At 36.1% G+C, this 21,802-nt stretch overlaps 1 protein-coding gene across 1 annotated transcript in view; it reads right to left on the bottom strand.

The window, feature by feature from the left end:
• Positions 1-307: 307 nt before the first annotated feature.
• Positions 308-21,802, bottom strand: part of LOC129232801 (inactive hydroxysteroid dehydrogenase-like protein 1) — a 41,194-nt gene continuing 19,699 nt past the window's right edge. The window contains exons 2-8 of the mRNA XM_054866901.1: positions 16,838-16,960; positions 13,596-13,706; positions 11,414-11,472; positions 10,903-10,982; positions 7,461-7,542; positions 4,096-4,323; positions 308-556 (exon numbers count right to left, since the gene is read on the bottom strand). Of these exons, the coding sequence (XP_054722876.1) occupies positions 449-556; positions 4,096-4,323; positions 7,461-7,542; positions 10,903-10,982; positions 11,414-11,472; positions 13,596-13,706; positions 16,838-16,960 (791 nt within the window). The 3' untranslated portion in view covers positions 308-448. The remainder of the gene's footprint in view (positions 557-4,095; positions 4,324-7,460; positions 7,543-10,902; positions 10,983-11,413; positions 11,473-13,595; positions 13,707-16,837; positions 16,961-21,802) is intronic.

Genomic DNA, 21,802 nt, shown 5'->3' with positions numbered 1-21,802 from the left:
CTTTGACTTTACCTTAAAAGTTCAATTTTCATTTGTTTTATTTATGATTTACTTTCCTCTTTTTTTAAAGTTTTTATTAGTTAATTTATTTTACATTGACTTTTGCAAATTCAAATTACAAAAATAAAATAATTGTCTGCACTTTCCAGGTTTTTAAGGATATTTTCAAAACTCCCTGGATTCCCCCCCCCCTTTTTTTGATATCCCTATATTTTCCCTGCTTTCTTTACTTGTGGTCACCCTGTGTACTATTATTTTGGAGAGAATTTTGTTAAAAAAATGGTTCACCACAACAAAAGAAGACACATAATGAATATAAACTTTATTAAACCGGAATCCAATGTCAAACACGTCCAATAAATGATGAAAAATATTAAGTACTCTCTTGATCCAGTATCACAGAAGAGGGATGACAAAAAAAAGGACATGAAAATAATACTGGGTGTCCTCAGGTGTGCTTGTCCTTGTCCTGTCGATCGTGGTTGTCGATGCTCTTCTGCATGAACCAGGAGATGCGGTACCAGAGGGAGATGGGGGTCAGCTCGTACATCCAGTACTGGAACAAACAGATACAGTTTGTGAGTGCAGATACTGTCTATCTCCGGGAAGTTGAGCTCTGCTGCCCGACAGATTAAACAATTCCATTCGTTGAAATAGGGATGAGGACAAACGACTTAAGAGCTTGCGGATTTAGTTGGAAGTGTTATTGCCCGTTTGCCGAACAATATTGTTAAAAATTTCGTAAATATAGTAATTGTTTTTATGATTTATTTGTAACAATCGAGCTAAATGTGGCATACGTTCCATTAATTTTTATCCAAAATTTTCGTAGTAACTTAACCTGTAAATAGTTTGTAGTAAATATCAAGGGTCCAGAAATTAGAATTTCCTTGCTTTTAGTACGTTTTTCTTTGCAGAAATGTAAAAACATTTCTTCTCCAGACATTAATGAATAATTAATTAAAAATGTCAAAGATTAAAAACTCTAATCTGTACTGAAATCAGTTTCTATGGGGAAAATATCTGAGTCTCCCCCCCCCCCTTAAAATTTTGCATTGGGGCGCCCATGGTAAATGTACACCCCCCTTACATTTGAATGGCGTATATGGTCCCCTGATAAGATTTGTGAATGGAATAAAAAGAAAATATGAGAAATTGGTAGAACGTTGTAGGATTTTCTGGATATTTCTTTGCCGAGTATAAAAGCCATGTGTGGCATTTGAATGAGAGTGTTTAGTTTGCTTTGATCGCATCAGCCATTGTGCTGGAGAGTGTGTATTAGCTTTGTTATTGTGAAGCCTTTGCACTGTGTTTTTGAGTATTTTGATGTAAATACATGTGCTATTGTTGAGTTTATGGTGTTCATTGATATTTGCCTAATTGCTACAGTTAATTTAGCAGTTGTCTACTAGATTTTTTGTACATAGCTGTAAATAAATCTGTGTTTTTCTCAAGAACTGTGTCGTCATTTAAGAATTTCTAGAAGTTGCTGGACTAGTAACAATATATATTGTCGATGGTTTAGGGGGGAGGGGTCGTGACCCCCCATGAAAGGTTGCAAACAAGTATTCCAACGAGTGTTGCCAGATTGGGGGAAATTTCCCCATTTTGGGAAAATCTTGTGCTCCAGGGGGAAATTTTGGGGAAATGGGTTTTAAGGGGAATTCTTTGGTAAAAATATATTTTCTTGTGGAAAACCTGAGGGGAAAAAAAAATTCGTAATTTGAAGACAAAAAAAGCGAAAATGAAAAAAAAGTAAAAATAATAATAATTGGGGAATTTTAGAAGAAAATTTGATTATTTGGAAGGAAAAAAATTTAAGAGAAAAAATATCATAGGAAATTGTGGAAACTTTTCGATATCTATAAATAGCCGTCCTGCATGATAAAAAGTCAGTCTCGATCGAGAATTTGTTCTGAGAGTGTATTAGCTCTGTTTATTGCGAGGCATTTCCCTGTGGTGTTTTGCGTATTTCAATGTAAATACGTGTGTAACTGTTGAGTTTATGGTGTTGATTGATATTTGCTTAACTGCTGATGATTCATTTAGCAGTTGTTTACTACATTTCCTGTACATAGCTGTAAATAAATCTGTGTTTTCTCAAGAACTGTGTCGTCATTTAAAGAAATTTTTAATTTGCACCGAACTCTTAACAATACAATTCAGGTAAGAGGTAGCAAACGGTACAGGATTTTCTCTCCAATAAAAGGGTTGCGATGGTAGCCCAACTCTGCGCCTAACAATTCTTTTCTCTTCCTTCCTCTCCCTTGAAAGAAATGGACTCGTTCAAGGCCATGGCTCAACTTCTCAGAGGCGGACAGTAGTTGATTCTAATGTAACTTTATTCTACGCTTAACCTTTGAGCTGGCGCGCTTATCTCAGGAATACACTAACGAGGAAGGAAATCGCATGAAATAAGCAAACTAGGAGACTGCAGCGTAGGTAACTGTTACATAAAGTTCGATAAACAATCAAGCCAACTGGTTGCCATAATGACAGTAATTTTCTTATTAGTAGGCCTTTATACATGTAATCAAATTAATTGGTAGTCAGTTTTAAAAAAAATGTAAGGAGAGTCAGTGAAAATTAAAGGAAAAAAAAGAAACCCGGAGTCAGCATGTTTTCTCAAGACTCAGACTCCACAGCCCTGTTTAGCACAGGGGCCGCATCCGCTGTGAGGCTAAATTAACTCCATTAAGTTTGATAAAAATGTAAAATGAAATATTAGATATAAATAATGAGAGAAACCTTAATTTTAACCCCTTCAGACCTGGTGTCCGGTATACCGAACAACCACTTTAAACAGCCGCTAATCATTTAATAATTGATTTAATTCGTTGATTTTTTTTTTGTAGTTGACTCTTTACATTCTGCTTATTATAATCTATGAAATAATTTTTCGTTTTGGGATTGACAACAATAAGGATTGAGAGATAGAGAGTGGCTCCTTTTTCCAACCATGGATTTTCATCTGAAAAGCGGGGTTTTTTTCCTGATTTTTAAAAAAACATCTAATCTTTAATTGTTTCAAACGCTTATATTATGTTTTATAATTGTTTGTAGAACATTTTATAATAAAGTTTGTTTGGTATTTTATCGTTTTTGAATATGAAATATTGATTTCAAAAGTATAAGTCCGGAATATGGGACGCGCCATAACTCTTTTATTTTTGTCTTACAAACTCAAAATGTTGTCTATAAGATACCCTTTACCATAGTACACTGTGTACCAAATATCAACATTTTTGGTCAAATGTTTCATAAATCCGACTGAAGGGGTTAAGTCTACAAATTGTAATGTATTTGAGGATGCATTTGCTAATTTGAAAACTTTAGTTTGCCAATTGAAAATATCAGATACATAGTCGCCTCAGAGCAACAGTGAGATATCTTAGTGTTACTTCTGAGATTAAATATCTTACTGTTGCTCTGCGGTGACAATATATCAAAATATCAGATATTTTCAAACTCTGGGTGTTTTATTTTGTAACTTTCTTGTTAGTACAGACAGGGTTTGAAATAGGGTTCGATTTCTAGGGGGGAATGTCCCCCTTTGCTTCAGATTCCAGGGGGGATTTTTTGAAATCGCTTGATGTCAGAGGATCGGAAACGGTTAATGTCGGCGGATCGGAATCGGTTGAGGTCAGCGGATCGGAATCGGTTGATGTCGGCGGATCGGAATCGCTTGATGTCGGTGGATCGGAATCGGTTGATGTCGGCGGATCGGAATCGGTTGATGTCAGTGGATCGGAATCGGTTAATGTCGGCGGATCGGAATCGCTTGATGTCGGTGGATCGGAATCGGTTGATGTCGGCGGATCGGAATTCGTCGATGTAACATGCATTGCTTTGAATTGACGGACGCTTTATTAATTTTTTTCCAGCTTTCCAAAATAAAAATGGATTTTGAAATTTTCTTTATCTTCTCCGCTCTCCCGGTATGGGGTTCGTTAAAGAGTTTAAGAATTTACGCGGGGGGAGGGGGAATCCCCCACGGACCTTCGGATTGCGCGGGATTTACCGATTTTGTGCGCGTTTCGCGCAATCCCGCACTCTATTTCAAACCCTGGTACAGATGTCGGAATGTCAACCAACCTGAAGTCCGTGGGACCAAAATCCGGTGGTCCTGTCGGCCACCCCCAGCGTGCAGATGGCGCTGCGCACGAACCGCTCCGGGTCGGGCACCAGGAAGGAGGGGCGCTGCAGTAGGCTGGAGAAGCGAACGAGGGAGGTGGCGATATAGGAAGGCACCAGACTCTGCACAATCACGCCCTCGTCCTTGTATTCATAGGACAGGGCCCTGGAAAACCAGTCCACGTACACCTGGAACAAAGTACACAGTCAGGGGTAGAAGTGATCGACTTGTCACATATAGGACATTTTCCACAAAAAATATAGGACACATTATCATACCTGCCAACCTCTGAGAAAAAAAATCCGGAAGAGTTTTTTATTTTTATCCACAAGATTTTAACGCAAAATAAAATCAAACAGGACACCTACCCTCTTTACATTTAACAATATATTAGTTAAGAATTTCATATCAATTGAACTTACTTTCGTTTAGTAAATATTACTTTTATTGCTTTTTTTAAAAGTTTGGAAATAACATTTGTTACTCATCTTAAAAAAAGAACGAAGCAAAAACAGCTCGAATTGAGAGAATGAGAAGATAACTGGCGCCGAAATTGTGCCCCTAGTTGCCCGCCGCGGCGCTTGCTTTGATTGGATCCCGATGAAGTCATGCGCTGTATCACTCAGTGACGTCATAATCTTGCCCCGCTTCTTCTCGTGCCATTCTCTTACGGCAACCTTTCCTTGGCTACTTGGCCTAAAACGCGGTGCCGCGTTCCACAAAAGTATCGTTAGCGCCAAAATTGGCGAGATAATTATTTTTTCTACAAAACGTGAAAAATCCGGAAGATTTTGCTCATAACCGGAAAAACGGAAAAGGACATAAAAATCCGTAAAACTTCCGGGAAATCCGGAAGGGTTGGCAGGTATGCATTATATGAATAGTTTCGCTATGAAAAAAGAAATAATACATACATATTATTTATTTATTCTTATCAGTGATTTTGTTTAAAAAAAAAACCTTCAAACAAAATTATAACTTACACCTGAAATGACTTTCCTGTAGTTGAAAGAAACATTATTGAAAAATAGTGTACTTTGTAGACAAAAAAAAAAGAACAAAGTGAAATTTATTGATTATTAACACAGCAACTCACAATTTTTGCAGGGATAGAAGTGTCACAAACTCAGCTTATATAAATAAATAAAAACCGTCTTTGTGTTGAGAACTAACAGGAAATAACCAATGCTTTGTAGCACAAACATACAGATATTTTGTTCTATAAAATTCCACAAAAAGAAAAGATTGCAAAAAGACTATTAGAACATTCCGATCAGAAAATGCACTGAGCACAAAAATATACCCGCGAAAACAAAAACCAAAAAAAACCACGAAAACAAAACCAAAAAAAAAAAAAAAAACCATGCTGGAAAACAAAACAAACTGCTGTTGCCGAACGCAAAATTCTAAAACCTACTTCAGAATTCGTTCTCGAAACTCCACCCACTACAGTGACGTCATATTGCTGTGGCCAATGACAGAAGATGCCTGTTGCAGGATTTAGTGAGTTGTGTTTTTTAATTTGAAATTCGTTTGCACACGTACTTACGACGAAAAACCCGAGGTCAGATAGTTTATTTACTGTTGTTTTAAAGAAATAAATTGGATAAAAAAACAGGAATATAGGAAAATGTAGGACATTTTCCAGAAAAATATAGGACGATTTTCATACTTTTTTTTGAAAATATAGGAAATATAGGATATACTAGGACCACTTCGACCCCTGCACAATGCTCAAAAGCAAGATAAAACAAAGAACATACAGCAGAAGACCATTATGACGCCGACCTGTATAACGCAATTCTCTGTAAACCGCACAACTTTTCAGAAGTAAACAATAGGTTTTGAAGTTTATAACATCCCTCTGTTTTGCATTGCAAGCATAAAAAATGTTCGGCAAATTAAATTTTGAAAGTTTTTCATCTTTCCATCTTAAATTCAAAGCTAGCTTTTAAAGAAAAATTAGTACTTACAGTAAATAGAAAATACCAGATGGCTGTTGAAAATGCAGCTGTTATGCAAACCATGAAGCTAGCAGAAGTGCAGGATATTTTACTTTCTTGTAATAAAGAAACATATTTATTTGTGAATAACTAATTGTAAAGAAGCTTTTAGAAGCATCCAATTTGCTTGCAGGTTTTTGGCTCTAAACCAGGGATGGCCAAATTGGACGCAATGGGTTTTTTTTTTTTTTTTTTGAAAAACCCATTTTAAAAAACCCATTATTTAGCCCACTTTTGGGTTTTTTTTTTTTAATTTTCTGAGAAGTTTTTTAAAAAAACTAATTTAAATACTTTTACAGTTTAAACTTCTTTTTTATTTTGTCTTTACCACACACAAGGGACATAAAAAACGAATTTTGAACTTTAATAGTATTTCTTTACTTTTAAAGGCATTTAAAAAATACTTCAAAGATTTTAAATAAACATATTTAACTTCTATCTTTAACTGGTCAATAAATAACCCAAATTATCTTGACCAAGTCCTGTCATGTCTGTTTTTCTCAATATCTGTAGATTGTACAGAGAATACGACTCCAGCCAAAATGCTTTTATGTGAATTATTTTCTGCAAGCCAACACCTCACAAATCTCGAATAAACAAGGTATATTTTTTAGAAGTTAACAGGTTTACAAACAGTCGTACAGAAAACAGAATAGGATGTACAGTATTTTCATTATCTTACGAAAAAGTTTTAACATTTGTTACTCTGTACACAGAAATAGAAAAGCAGGCAACATAAAGTTCAAAGAAATGTCTTGATTGAGCTGGAATTCAGTAAAAAAGGATTTAAACTACTCGAGGTTCTACAGTAGTTTTGCATAACAAAATGATATACAGTAAAGTAAAATGCAAAAAATAAATAAATAAATAAATAAGTAAATAAAAAATGTAGTAATTAAAAATGAACAATAGAGTTTATCACTCAAGAAGTAATTTTGCCTTAACTGTTGGTAATCATGGACACTAAAAAATCTGAAACTTCACCATTCTTGGGTTTTGTCGTCTTTTATACTTTTCTTCAGAAAATACTGAATTTTCCAGCTTTTTTTACCCCAAGACAATTTTTGCCCTTTGTCTATATACTTACGCTACAATATGCTACATATACCCCACATTTTCCCTAAAAAAAATACATTACTTTTAAAAAATCCAGTTCAGTTGGGTTTTTTTGGGTTTTATTTTAAAAAACCTAAAAAACCCTGGGTCCATGAGCTTCTTTAAAGAGCCCGGGTTTTTGCCAACCCTGCTCTAAACGCATAGAGTTTTCCACGGAACCTTTTTCCCACAGGCTCAAAAGTCCTGTTGGACTCATTGTTACTCACCTTGGATGCAGAGTAGACAGCCATGAGGGGCAGGGGGTTAAAGGAGGAGATGGATGACATGTTCACTATGATGCCTTTCTTCCTGCAGAGACACAAACACACGCATTAACACACAGAAGAATACGTCAAAAAACACATTTTTATGGGGGGGCATTTATGAATGTTATCGGGGTCCGTGGTGTAGCAAGAAAAAATCCTCGGGAGGGGGGTAATTTTTTCTGAAGTTTAAAGTAAAGCCGTGCCCTCAAGTTTATACACACATATATATATATATATATATATAATAATAAAAGTGAAAAATATTGAAAAGACCACACCAAAAGCCCATAGATGCACAACCCAGCAAAACTAAAAAGCCAAGTAAATATAGAATAAGCAAACAAAATTTCAAATATTAAACAAATTATTTATTTAATTCCTATTTAACAGCTTTTTGCAATTTTCCTTTTTATCAGCATTATTTTTATATAATTTGTTTAATATTTGAAATTTTGTTTGCTTATTATATATATATATATATATATATATATATATATATATATATATATATATATATATATATATATATATATATATATATATATATATACATATATATATATATATATATATATATACATATCTACATAGTATAAAATGAAGTCCCCAAAAAGCGTCTGTGTGTTTGAACTCGCAAAACTCGAGAACTACCCGGCCGATTGCGCTGAAATTTTCAGTTTGTTCCTTTGAGTCCTGAGAAGGTTTGCAGACTAGTTCGAATAAAATTCGATGAATAGTTCTTTTTTTATTCCAGTTTAGGCTCAATTTTCACATATATTCCCGAATATGGGGGTGAAAAATTGCTCGCGAATCCACTATAATATTAAAATCTGTTCGCGTCCGTCTGTCTGTCTGAAGATCGATCTTCTCGAGAACCGCTGCGAATCGAGAGTCAAACGAGATACCGATCAATTCGGAATTTTCCAAAGAAAACAATAGGACCAATCTCGTAATTGTGCGATTTTAATTAGCGGATATATTAATTAAAACGTTAATTAACATAACGCTATTCAGGAATTTTTATTTCTTTCCTGTTGCCATTTTGCATATGCGTGAGCGAGTAAAATCCTACTAATTGTTTCAAAAGAGATTTTTTTGGCTGCTGTCCAAATCTTAAAACAACGTTTCCATTTAGAATTTCATTTTAAATTAGTTTAAAATTGGTTGCCCTATTCGGACAACCTTTTATTTTATCGTCTGTCCTTGTTTTATTTTTTACATTCAACGTTCTTAACTCTTTTCAGTATATGAAAGTTGTTTCTTTAGACATGTTTATTGATTGTAGTGTAAGTTTATCATTCACCGGCCTCATATTTTGGTACACTTAGGATGTGCGACTAAATATGGTTATTTTGTTGGACTTTTTGCCGTCACATGGGTGAGTTTTCGAATTGTAATAACTCTATTTTTCCTTCCTGTTTCTATTTTTAAAATACAGTTTATATCATTAAAAGAACATGCTAAATTAAGATTGTTTGGATTTTTTTGTGAAACTGATTTGAACACAAAAGATTGTTTTTAAGGATTTTAACCAAAGCTAAATTGGAATCTAATGACTTGGTATTAAATTAATGCTTATTGGTAGTTATTTAGTCTTGGTGCTTTAGTATCACGTTATCAACCAAAAAGTGTGTGTCATTTTATGTAAAAGGCTGATTGTAATTGCACATAAATATTTCAGATATAGTCTATCAGATGTAATTCATTTTAACGTGAGCACAGATTATAGTTGATAATGCATATATTTTCATCTTTTGTGCTAATTGAAGATACTCATAACTTGTATTATTGATAAATATGTTAAGAGGTTTTTGCCAAAAATATGCTCTACTGGTGTTTTGCAAACCTTGCATTACGCGTAATTATTTACTCCTTAGCGCTTTAGAAACTGATGTCAGAATAATACAAAAACATCAATTGGACATCTCTTTCATTTTTTAAGTAGCCCGTGCAACGCCGGGCACGCAGGCTAGTAGTAATATTATATATCGTTGGAATGGGAAGAATTTTCCGCGTTCTAGGCAATTTGTTCCAATGCTCTAACTTAATTGCGGCAGGAGTTTTTTACGTTTTTAGCTCGAATTTGTTTAGGCTTAGCTGAAATTTAGGCACTACTTTCCTCATTAAATCCATCAACAAAAGTGAAGGAATTGTCCCACAGTTTTCTTTTTGACAGCATTGGAAAGAGCTGATTTTTTTACTCCAGATCTAACTCGACCTATGGTCGAAAAAATAAGCTGTTATCTCGAAAGGAAAAAAAATGTACAAGCCTTTTTAAATCGAGTTTAAGAAATCTAGATTTCATTCAAATTGTGAAACATTTTCTTTCGCATTTTAATTCCTCAAACTTATTTTATTTTGTTTCCATGGTTGTGCATTTTAAATTTTCTTTCTGGATTTAATTTCTTGACAGTATTTTAATGTCTGTCGTAATTGTTTGGCAGGGAAATCATGATGTTTTTCTTATTTATTTTTTACGCCTGGTTGTTGAATATGACACAATTGACACTTCACACAACTTTTATTTTCAAGGTGGACCGGGCAAAGCCGGGCAACGCAGCTAGTATATATATATATATATATATATATATTACTCTTTATCAATTAAACAACAAAGAACATTATAAACGAATTTCTTCTTTGAAAATACTTTGATCAGTGCTGCCGTCATAAAAAAGAAAGCCCTGTCTCCAAGAGAAAAAATGTTGCGCAAAAACATAACATAAGGAAGACATAAGCTTTTCACTGTCATAACATTTATTATATTAAATAAAAATCTTTTAGCTCATAAACAGAGCCCTTCAGGTTCGACTGAAAAATGATTTTTTGGGGCTCATGGGGGGTTCTGACCCCCTATCCCCCCATGGCTACGCCACTGATCGGGGTTAGCCAATAGGGTGCTGTTGTTTCCGATGCAAAATTGTTTTTTTTTTAATTATACAACTTGTTTACTTCTGAAAACAGGGGTGCCCGTTCACCCCCCCCCCCTTCCCCTCACATTCGACACATCTCGCTTTTTTGTTGGCTCCCCACAAACACGATATAACAAGGGGTTGCAGCTTTTCAATTAAATTCATCTTTTCAATATTAGGAGACTCATTATGAGCTTTAAAAAACAGAAATTCCAGTAACAGTAACTAATTTCTCGCAAATAAGTCCAAAGTCGGTCCGTAAAAAAAATACAGCAAGCCTATTCCACTCTCTTCTTTATACTATGCAGGGGCTACCCCAAACTTAAAATTTTTGGAGGGCAGAAATTTTCTATCAACCGATGTCTAATTTTACCAAACCGTCAGGTGAAAATTGTCAAGTAAGGAAATGTTTGGGAAGTCAAAGTGACCTCCCATTGGGACACCCCCTGCACATGCATTAGCAAAAGAGCAAGCACCAGAGAGAGACTCACCTCTGTATCATCTGAGGAATGACGATGTAAGTCATCATGGTGACAGATGCAATGTTGATGTTGATGAGGTCCCACAGTTTCTGAAAGAGAAGAAACAGCGTCACAGTCTCTCACACACACACGTGTTAGTGCAGCAGGCGGTCTACCGCCCTTACTTTATAGCTACTCAATAGATGGCGCCATTGAAATCATTCGCTCATTATCTTTAGTTTAAGTGGCGCCATCTATTGAGTAACTGGGTAAGGAGAGTGGTAGATCACCTGCTACAGTAATACTCTAATGTTATACAGTATTAATGCCATATACATTATGTAATTACATTTTTAAATAAATTTTAACTCTTATTTGTGTGCTGAATATAAATAAAGTTTAATTAAAACTTAAAAAAAAAGCGCTTGGATTCTCGACATTGATTTTTTTTTTAAAGTTAAGTTGATTTTTTTGTAAATATCCTTCATTATTTAAAAACCAAACAACTTTACTCCACATAAAAAAAAAAATGGAAGCTCACCTGTTCGGGAACGTTCATGAAGCACTGGGGGTATTCGTACATGCAGCCCACATTGTTAACTGGAAAAGAAAAAAACAATAATGTCGAATAAATAGACTCTGAACAGAAAATGAAACAATACAGGATGCCTCTAAAATCATTCACTACTGAAAAAAAAAATCATAAAAAAACTAGGTCCAAACATTCTTAAAATGTATTTTATTTTATTTATTTAATTTATTTATTTAATTAATTTATTTATTTTTTATTTCTTTACTTAATTATTTATTTATTCACTTTTTTGTTTTGTAATTGTTTTACCGTAGCTGGTCGATATCAATCTTAAAGATGATTCAGTAAGGTAGAAACTTCTTTAAGGGACAACTCTTTATATCTAGGGACATTCTTTCTGGTGCCTTTGAGTTCGGAATCCCTATTCAAAACTGTCCATAAATGATGGCACACCCCCTCCCCCGCCCCAATGTGTCACTCTTTATCCTTGCCCCCACCCCTTCCCTTGTCACAGTTTTCCATAAGCGTCTACTAAAATAGTGCCCGTCTGTTTCTGTGTGCCAGTAACCCTATCTGCAGCAGAACCGATATCTCCCAGGCCGTTGGGTACAGGATATCTGGATGAAGCTATTCTGCCCTGTCTCACATCTCCAAACCTTAACTGAAGATAAAAATGGAAAACGATACCATTAAAATCCTTAAAACCATACTGGGGCGTCAAATTTGGCGACATTTATCCGATTTGGCCACTAAATCTGCTTAGAAATTACCAGCACTGTAGCCAAATTTGGCGACATTTATCTGATTTGGCCACCAAATCTGCGTAGAAATTACCAGCACTGTAGCCAAATTTCGCGACATTTATCCGATTTGGCCACCAAATCTGCCTAGAAATTACCAGCACTGCAGCCAAATTTGGCGACATTTATCCGATTTGGCCACCAAATCTGCCTAGAAATTACCAGCACTGTAGTCAAATTTGGCGACATTTATCTGCTTTTCCCACCAAATCTGTGTAGAAGTTACCAGCACTGTAGCCAAATTTGGCGACATTAATCCGATTTGGCCACCAAATCAGCCTAGAAATTACCAGCAGCACTGTAGCCAAATTTGGCGACATATATCCGATTTGGCCACCAAATCAGCCTAGAAATTACCAGCACTGTAGCCAAATTTGGCGACATTTTTCCGATTTGGCCATTAAATCTGCCTAGAAATTACCAGCAGCACTGTAGCCAAATTTGGCGAAATATCGCCAAGTAAAATCGATAAGGGGGCGGAGTTTCCGAGGTACACCGACGAAGGCGGGTGAATGAGTAGCCGTCCCAGGCAGTCCCCCGCCGAAGGTAGTAACAAAATGTCTGATGTCACTTTTCTTGTTATCCTGTTCCGTTGTCACAAACTGTCAAAGTGTGACCCAGGGCCGGATTTAGGGGAGGGCAGGCGGGGCTATAGCTCCGGGGCACAACAAAGGGGCCCCCACAATGAAATGTTTTAAAAATATCCTAACTTTCACGGGTCAGGGAATGTATTTACTATTAAAGTGCTGATCGAAAATATCGGATATATACATATACAGTAAACTCCCGATTATCCGCAGAAAAGGGTGGCACGGTAACCGCGGATAAGCGAAAACCACGGATAATCCGAACAATGGGTAAAAGACGATACTACTGTATACAATAGCTAAAAAATATGAATAAAACTCAAACATACATTTAAGTTATAGCTAAAAACGTTGCTACATTGCATCTACTAACATTGAATGTAAAAGAATATACGCATGTAAAAGCTAAAAACGAACAGTAACGCAATCATAAGTTTATAAAAACATTTAATGACCGTTAAAAAAAATTAATAAAATAAATTGTCGAAAGACCAGCGGATAATCCGAACCGCGGATAATAAGACCGCCGATAATCGGGAGTTTACTGTATATCAAAATATTCAGATATAAATCAAAGTATCGGATATTTTCGAAAAGATGATGATCTTTTCGAACCCTGATTAGGGGCCTCCACTCCTTCGTTGCCCCGGGGCCTCCACACTTCCAAATCCGGCCCCTGTCACACCCTCAAAGCGTGACGTCATTTGTGGGACAACTCCTTACCTTAATGTTGTAGCAGAGTAGGCACAGTCTGGAAAAAAAAAGGATGAGATCTAATTTGTTGAAAAGAGGGCGAAAACTTACTGAGGATCCCGATTTCCTTGTCCTTGAGCTGCCTCTCGATGTCCTCGTAGATCTCGCGACCCTTCGAGAAGTCGGCCTGGATCACGAACGTCTGCACCTTGAACTCGTCCTCTGCCACAAACAGAACACTGTTAGAACGTTTCGCATGCAGTTTAGTGGTGCTTATGAAAAAAAAAATGAATAAATCATCAGCAGACCTGCCAACCAGGGTTGGCAGATTTAAAAACAGTGAATACGGGACAGGCTTCTAAAAGTGAAAAGGAGGGGGGGGGGTATTTTAGAGATTGAGTGCTGTTTTATATGCACAATAATATAACATCGCTTATAAAAAAACTAAACATTTAATAACGCTACTACTTATTTGGTTACAACCATATTCAAAAGTATTAATTCATGGAATGCAGTCTTGTTGCCAATCGCTATTATAAAAAGTCTTGTTGCCGAAACATGCTAATACATTACAAGTGCAATTACTGGTTATGGTGTATTTTCAAGGAGTAATAAACAGCGATGTTTTTATAGCTTTCCGAAGATTCCTCTCAGTATGTTTATGGGTGAGCACAATTTTGGAGGAACTCTATCTCAGAGAATAAAGCAAGCAATAGAACGCTGTTCAGTGTACGGATCGACGTTGATAGGAACAGGTCTTAACTAGTTTTTTACTTGCGTTTGCAATAAGAGAAACAGTGCAATCGAAAAAATTTCTTGTTAAATGCGAGTACTTTATCAAAAAAAAAAGTAATAGAAAGAATCGCGGAGCAAAAATTATTTTTGAATGCCACACCAGTCAATGTGGAAATCTGAATGAGTAAGCATCATGGTCTGCCGCCAAAACAAAAACGTACAAACCAAATAAAAACGATAATAATTTTTGCATTTGCTTCCAAATTATTTTCTTTTAGCCCCTTTTTTTCGCGTGTTTTGTTATTTGTTTTCCTTAAAATAATAATTCGTTTTGTAAAATACTGTTATTAGCCAGAGTACGGGACTTTTTAGCCGTCCCGTATCGATGTTCTCCGGGACGCGGGACAATTGTTCAAAATACGAGACTGTCCCTTGAAATCCAGGACGTCTGGCAACCCTGCTAGCAATCTGTGTAATAACCAAAACGTGTAACAATGAAAAATATTCAAATAAGTAGCAATTTCACAAGAACACCTTGTGACATATTTTTGACGCAAAACTGATTCGCCCTCGTCCACCCATTATCGAGATATAAGGTCCGAAAGTCGGCCGAAGTTAAGAAAAGCACCAAACCTAAACACTTGGCAAGAGATCGATCTCACAATTTCGCCATCTGCATCCATCAGCAAAGATGTCTTCCATTACACTCGCTAAATTTGGCGACTTCTCTTAAAACTATGGCAAATTTTGAGACCTTATATTTCCATAACTGGGACACGAGAGCAAATAGTTTATGCATTGAGAAACACGTTTAAGAACGCTCTTTAGATTGCTAGTTAGTTATTTTTATTTTAATTGTTACACTATCGTGAGGCTACAACCAGATAAAGGCTAGTGCAAAAACGATCCGTCTCGTATGTTCTTCGACAAAAATTGCAGGAAAATCAATCCATAAGTTATAGCATGTTTATTTTTAGTTAACAATTTTGAAGACTTTTTTTTCTGTAACAAACATCTGATTCATGATTCCTTTGCTGTAACAGTCATTTTTCCTGAAGATTAAAGCAAAATTAAAAAGACTCTCGACAGACTTGAAAGTTTGACGATCGCACACCTTCATATATATATATATATATATATATATATATATATATATATATATATATATATATATATATATATATATATATATATATATATATATATATATATTCAGCAATCACGATTGCTTATTGCTTTCATTTGACTGTTTTGGCCGTCTCCAGGTGTTTGTGTGTTGACACATACACACAAACACACACATACACCTACAAACACATACTCAAACACACACTCATACATACAGACATCTATACATACACACACACACCTACACACAACTACCCACACTCTCATGCCTGCTCACAGACACAAACACACATGCCTACACACACATACACATTCCCCCCCCCCCCCACACACAAACACTCATACACACAACTACCCACACACTCATACCTGCACACAGACACAAACACACATGCCTACACACACATACACCCCCTACACACAAACACACATACCCCCACACATACACATAACCCCAACACACAAACACACATACACACACTCGTGATTGCGAAAAACATAATTTGAATTCAAGAGGTCAAAATTCAATTTTTTTTTTTGGAAGTTTGAAATTTCTTGTTAATAAACTGTTGCCCCTTTTGCTCCACGTATACCACAAAAATATTTATCTGAATTAAAATATATTTAATTGTCCAGCAGAAGGCCTAAAAATTGTAATTTTCTTCAAAAAATTGATCTTTTTCCATACATTTATATAAAAATGTGAGATATATTTTAAGAAGAAAAATATAAACAGTAAACTCGGCGATTAGTGCTAAATAGAAATTTTTGCTCTCTTGCAATAGTTAAGTCTCCCCTCAAAATATGGATTTTTTCAAGTTTAAGTTAAATTTTCGTTTTAAACATATTTTGACGTCTTGAATTCAAATTATACTTTACGCGATGATGTTTGCAACAGGAACCATTTACAGAAACAAGTGCGGTCCCTGCGCAATTCATGATCACAAAAAACATAACTTGAATTCAAAACGTCAAAATTCAAATGAATGCCAGGGGCAGGATGCTGGTTTGATCCGTCTTTCCCCCTTTTCTTATGCTTGTGACCAGGGCCGTATACAAAGGGGGGGGGGGTCTTAAAGGTTCAAACACCCCGCGAAAAGTTCGGTTTGACATTCAAATGTTCGTTTCTATTTAAAATTTCCAAAAAATTCTGTTTTGTTAATTTGAGTTAGGAAACATTGAATTGTTTTCTAAATGTTTACATCCATATTGTCCGAAGCAGAAAAAGAAATATTTCGAGTCAAGGATCAAGGAAATAGTCCAAACATCTATTACTAAGTTTAAAATTTTAAATTAAATAGCGTGTAATAAGTCGTGGAATGGTGAATAATTATGGATATTTGGAGCAGTTGCTCATTTGGGGTTTTAGAAAAGTAAGTTTTTTTACTTTTTTTCACACCCCGATATTACGAATAACCCAGATTTAACGCATAAAAGTTTCGGTCTCGGTGAATTCGTTAAATATATTTGATGTAGGAAGAGGCACTGACCTATCTCTTTGGCCGTTTTGTCCAGTTTTTCTTTGCTCCTGCTGATGATGATGATGTTGAGGCCGCGCCGAGCCAGCTCCCGGGCGTAGGCTTTGCCGATGCCATCCGTGCCACCAGTCACCACTGCAGAAAGAAAGAAAAAAAATTAATTTGAATTTTGATATCTTGAATTCAAATTATGTTTTTCACAATCACGAGTGTGTGTATGTAGGCGTGTGTGTTTGTGTGGGGGGGGGGGTATGTGTGTGTGTGTGTACGGGTTATGTGTATGTGTGCGTAGGCATGTGTGTTTGTGTCTGTGGGGGGCGGGTATGTGTCTGTGTGCAGGCATGAATGAGTGGGTAGTTGTGTGTATGTTTTTGTGTGTATGTGTGGGTGTTTGTATGTATGCGTGTGTGTATGTGCGTGTAGGTGTGTGTAGGTGTATGTGTGTTTGTGTGTGCGTGCGTGCGTGCGTGTGTGTGTAGGACATGGATGCAACCTGGAGACGGCTTTCGCTAGAGGAGCAGCATCGTGAGGAGCAAGTCGACGGTGATGGTGCGGGGGGGGGGGGGGGGTGGCGGTGGGGAAAAATCAAAGGAACGCCAAAAACAGTCAAGTGAGAACAATAAGCAATCGTGTTTGCTCAAAAAAAAAAAAAAACATTCCATTGGTCGCCGCATCTCTTACGAAAAACAATTCAAAATGCCTCAGAAACCAAAGTTTGAGTCAACATCGACTCCCCGTCAACTTTTTAGGAAACAAATTTTGAGGGCAGATCTGTTCATTTCACAGGCGTGCCCCCCGCCCCCAACAGCAAGGGCGCAACCCTCCTTGAATATCGCGAAGCCCCCCCCCCCCCCCCCGAAATCGATGTTTTAACAAAAACATCGATGTTTCAAAACATCGACATCGATGTCGCACCCCTACTTCAAACTTATAAACCTCTTTCTTTATGCGTCTTATCGCTCGAAAAGGCACGCGTATTGCCATGCCAACGATTGAAATCTTTCTTTTTTATTTGCCTGTTAATTAATCTGTATGCGTCTTCTCGAAAGAGTTGTGTAAGAATTTTTCTAGATGTTAGTAAACAAATTACAGTCTTCTTGAGCTTAGGAGAGCTATTTAAGAAGCTTTTCCAATACAGAATCTTTCACGCTTTGTTGCGCACTTTACGAGGTACAATAAAAAGAGGATCATTCCAGAAAGCAGTGTTGCCAGATGGTCAAATCCAGATTTCCCCAATTCCCTTCCAACTTTTCCCCAAAGAGCGATGTTTTCTATCAAAATTCCCCAAATTCAAAAATTATTTTTCCACTAATATTTTTATAAAATAAATCGACTTCTCTGACATTTTTGTCTCTTGAAAATATATTTTTCTCCCCAAATAGCCAAATTTTCTTATAAAATTCCCCAATTTTTTTTCTTCCCATTTTCGCGTTTTTTTTTTTTTTTTTTTTTTTTTGTCTTTACTAATGATAAAGCTGAAAGTCTCTCTGTCCGGATCTCTCTCTCTCTCAGGATATCTGTGACGCGCATAGCACCTAGACCGTTTGACCAATTTTTCTGAAATTTGGCAGAGAATTAGTTTGTAGCATGGGGTGTGCACCTTTAAGCGTTTTTCGAAAATTCGATTTCGTTCTTTTTCTATTCTAATTTTAAGAACATTTTCCCAAGCAAAATTATCATAAAATGGACAACTAAATTACCAAGTTATCATAACGTGGAACCGTCACGTGGGCAAGCCAATTGGCGAGAAATTCATCATGCATTATTTGTAAATATAGAGGGGAACCAAAATACCTTTTTAATTTTCTACTACGGGCAAAGCCGTGCGGGTGCCACAAGTCCTAAATACAAGCGCCTGACCGAAAGATAAGAAAAAACCAAATATTTTTTTTCTACTTGCATTTACTTACTCTGCTTCTGTATGTACATTTAAACTATGAATTTTGTATATATTTATGTAAGAACATTCTTCATCACACTTATTTTTGCCTGTTTCACGTATCAACTATTTATTCACGCAGAACTATTAATGCGAATTCCGTAGCATAACAAAATTCCACATAATGCGAAATGCGAATTCTATAAAGTTGAGCAAAGCTAAACCAACGCTGTTTGATACAAGCAACATAATTACTAGATTCAAGACGCGAATTTAAATACGAAAAAAAAATTTCCTCAGGTTTTCCCCAAAGAATTCCCCTCAAAACCCATTTCCCCAAAATGGGGAAATTTCCCCCAATCTGGCAACACTGATGTTGGTAAACAAATTACAGTCTTCTTGAGCTTAGGAGAGCTATTTAAGAAGCTTTTCCAATACAGAATCTTTCACGCTTTGTTGCGCACTTTACGAGGTACAATAAAAAAAAGAGGATCATTTCAGAAAGCCCCCTTTTAAAAAGATAATTAATCCTTTCCTAGAAACGTTCTTCGCAGAGCGGCGGGTAGCAAACAGTATCGAATAAAAATTCAATGTAATAAAAATTTGAAATAGAATTATATGCCTTAAGTATCATAGTTATCGAAATATCAACAAAATCAATGTTATTGAAAAAGAAAAGACGAAACGTAGTCGTGAGAAATTGATTTTTTTTTTTAAATTTATCGTCTGCTAATGTTTAATTTTGTAATAATATTGTAAATATGCCTTGGCATCAGTTAATTGTTGTTATTTATGTTCTAAAGATTTTGCACGTCGGTCACTCTTCGTCTTCGGCGAGCAATAAACATGCTTTTTGTGCAATTAAGTGTCTTCTAAATTTATTTCATTTCTCAATGAGGCCGTTTCCGAAGTTTTAAAAGTATTTTTTTCTGAAAACTATGTTTTAAAACATAGGATTTGACCATTTTTAAAACAATTTGACAAAGTTTACTATTTTTAAGAAAATATTGAATTCGGTGCGCAGACTCAATTTCATTCTTTACATTTCTGCACATGACATCACAAATGATGAACTGCCATTCACTGATGCCATTAGCGCAGAGCGCAATAGTTAATTCACTTCTTTACTCATATGTAATAGGAACGATACGGTTGATAGCAAGCGTAGAGAGCATCTTTAATTCGATTCTGAATTATCATAAGCTGGAAACGCGGTAGAAAGATGCGCCAAAAGGCAACATTTGTGACGTCATAAAGACCAAGCCTTGTTTGAAAAATCGGACATTTTAAAAAAGTAATAGAAAAATAACTGTTGGAAAATAAAAATATTTTCTAAGTCCATGTTTTTCGTTTTTTTTTCCTTTTTTTTTTTTTTTTTTGTTCACTCTATCAACTTCAGTGACTAAAGGAGTACTTCTAAATGAAGGAAGCAACCCCATTATGTATGAGTCAGTCTACAAAAACCCCGATATTTTGTACCGTGCATGACAGCTCGTATATTTCACAGGGTGCTTACCCCCCCCCCCCTAAATATTGCAAAGACCCCCCTCCACACAAACAAAAGCACCCCACGCCCCAAAAAAGTCAAAAATACCCCTCAAAACACCCCTCCCCCCCCCCCCCCCAAATTTTTTTTTACCCCCTCCCCCCCCCCAGGTAGCCACCCCTGTACTTCATTACACATAGTTTAAAAAGAGTAACGATCGAAATATGGTTGCTAAAGAGATAAAAAACGCTGCTGTCCTTTCAAGAAGAGTTTCGTTCATTATCTTTTGAAATTATTATATACAAGATCTCTAGTAGGGCTCGACCGATGGCATTTTTTGGCCGATGGGCCGATGCCGATTGTTGGCCGATTGTTCAAAGATGACCGATGGCCGATTGTTTTCCTCCAAATGGCCGATTGCCGATGGCCCATGGCCGATGCCGTTGGCCGATGGCAAAAAAAAAAATCAAACAGAAATAAATTGATAAAATTATCAGGGATTTAAAGGATCATTGATTCATTTCACTTTACTTCCCTTCTACGAATAAGGAATTGTAATCACAAAAAAAAAAAAAAAAACAGATTTTGACCTAAATTTATATTTTACGATCACCCAATTCAAACTTCACAAGTTTTTTCGGCACATCTGCACATGCACCTAAGAACATGTAGATGACTGAAATATCCATTTTGAACGCCTCCTCAGTTAATTATCGCAAATTCTCTAATAATGTTTTCATGCGCGTAAACTTACGTCATTCAAAAACATTATGAAATAGTAAGTTGAAAACTCATACGTACGTAGTATGATCTAAAAGTTAGAGGACAAGTTGTATAAAACCTTACCCTGAATAGTTCACATTACCGAAGCACATCTATCTACAAAAAAATCACCTTGAACGACTATGTACTTCTGCCAATGTTCGTATAGCTTTTAGAAGCACTCCTGGAAGACATTTTTCACAACCTCCTGTAAGGCCTCTTGCGTTGCTGCTTTAACTTCATCGTGGGGAAGAAGGCGACTTTCATGTTGAGGATGCACGGTTCGATTGGTCAATACTCTGATTTGGCAAACAAATAACATAACGTTTCGTCGGACTTAGCTCCGTGTGACTTTTACCTGTTCCCAGCAAAAAAAAAAAAAAATTGCATGGACGCCGCTATCTTCCGCCAGGAGAAGATAAAGCTGCATCATAGAAGGTAGCGAAAAATGGCTTCCAGGAGAGTTTCCAAAAGTTATATGAACACTGGCAGAAGTACATAGTACGTACAATCTGTATAAGGTGTAGTTATGCTTCTCCTTTTTTGACTGCCGTATGATGAAAGAGAAAGAACAACAGCCAAAAAAAAAAAGAAAGAAAGAAAGGAAGGAAGAAAAACAAAGAGGCTGTTAAATAACCAATTGATTTGTTTTTGTTTTTTTTAATTGAACATATAACTAAGATTTCAGTAATATTGTAATGATGTATGGATTTAGGTACACTACACATAGTTAAAAAACATTAAATTATGTTGTTAAATCATTCAAAAAAAAAAAAAAAATCAGAATAAAACTATGAAACCGTCAACAAATTACGCAATTAAGTGGAAAGATTGTACGTAAACATTTTTT

Source organism: Uloborus diversus, unplaced genomic scaffold, assembly GCF_026930045.1.
Source record: "Uloborus diversus isolate 005 unplaced genomic scaffold, Udiv.v.3.1 scaffold_14, whole genome shotgun sequence".
Classification (NCBI taxonomy): Eukaryota; Metazoa; Arthropoda; class Arachnida; order Araneae; family Uloboridae; genus Uloborus; species Uloborus diversus.
This window is presented reverse-complemented; position numbering and strand designations above follow the sequence as displayed.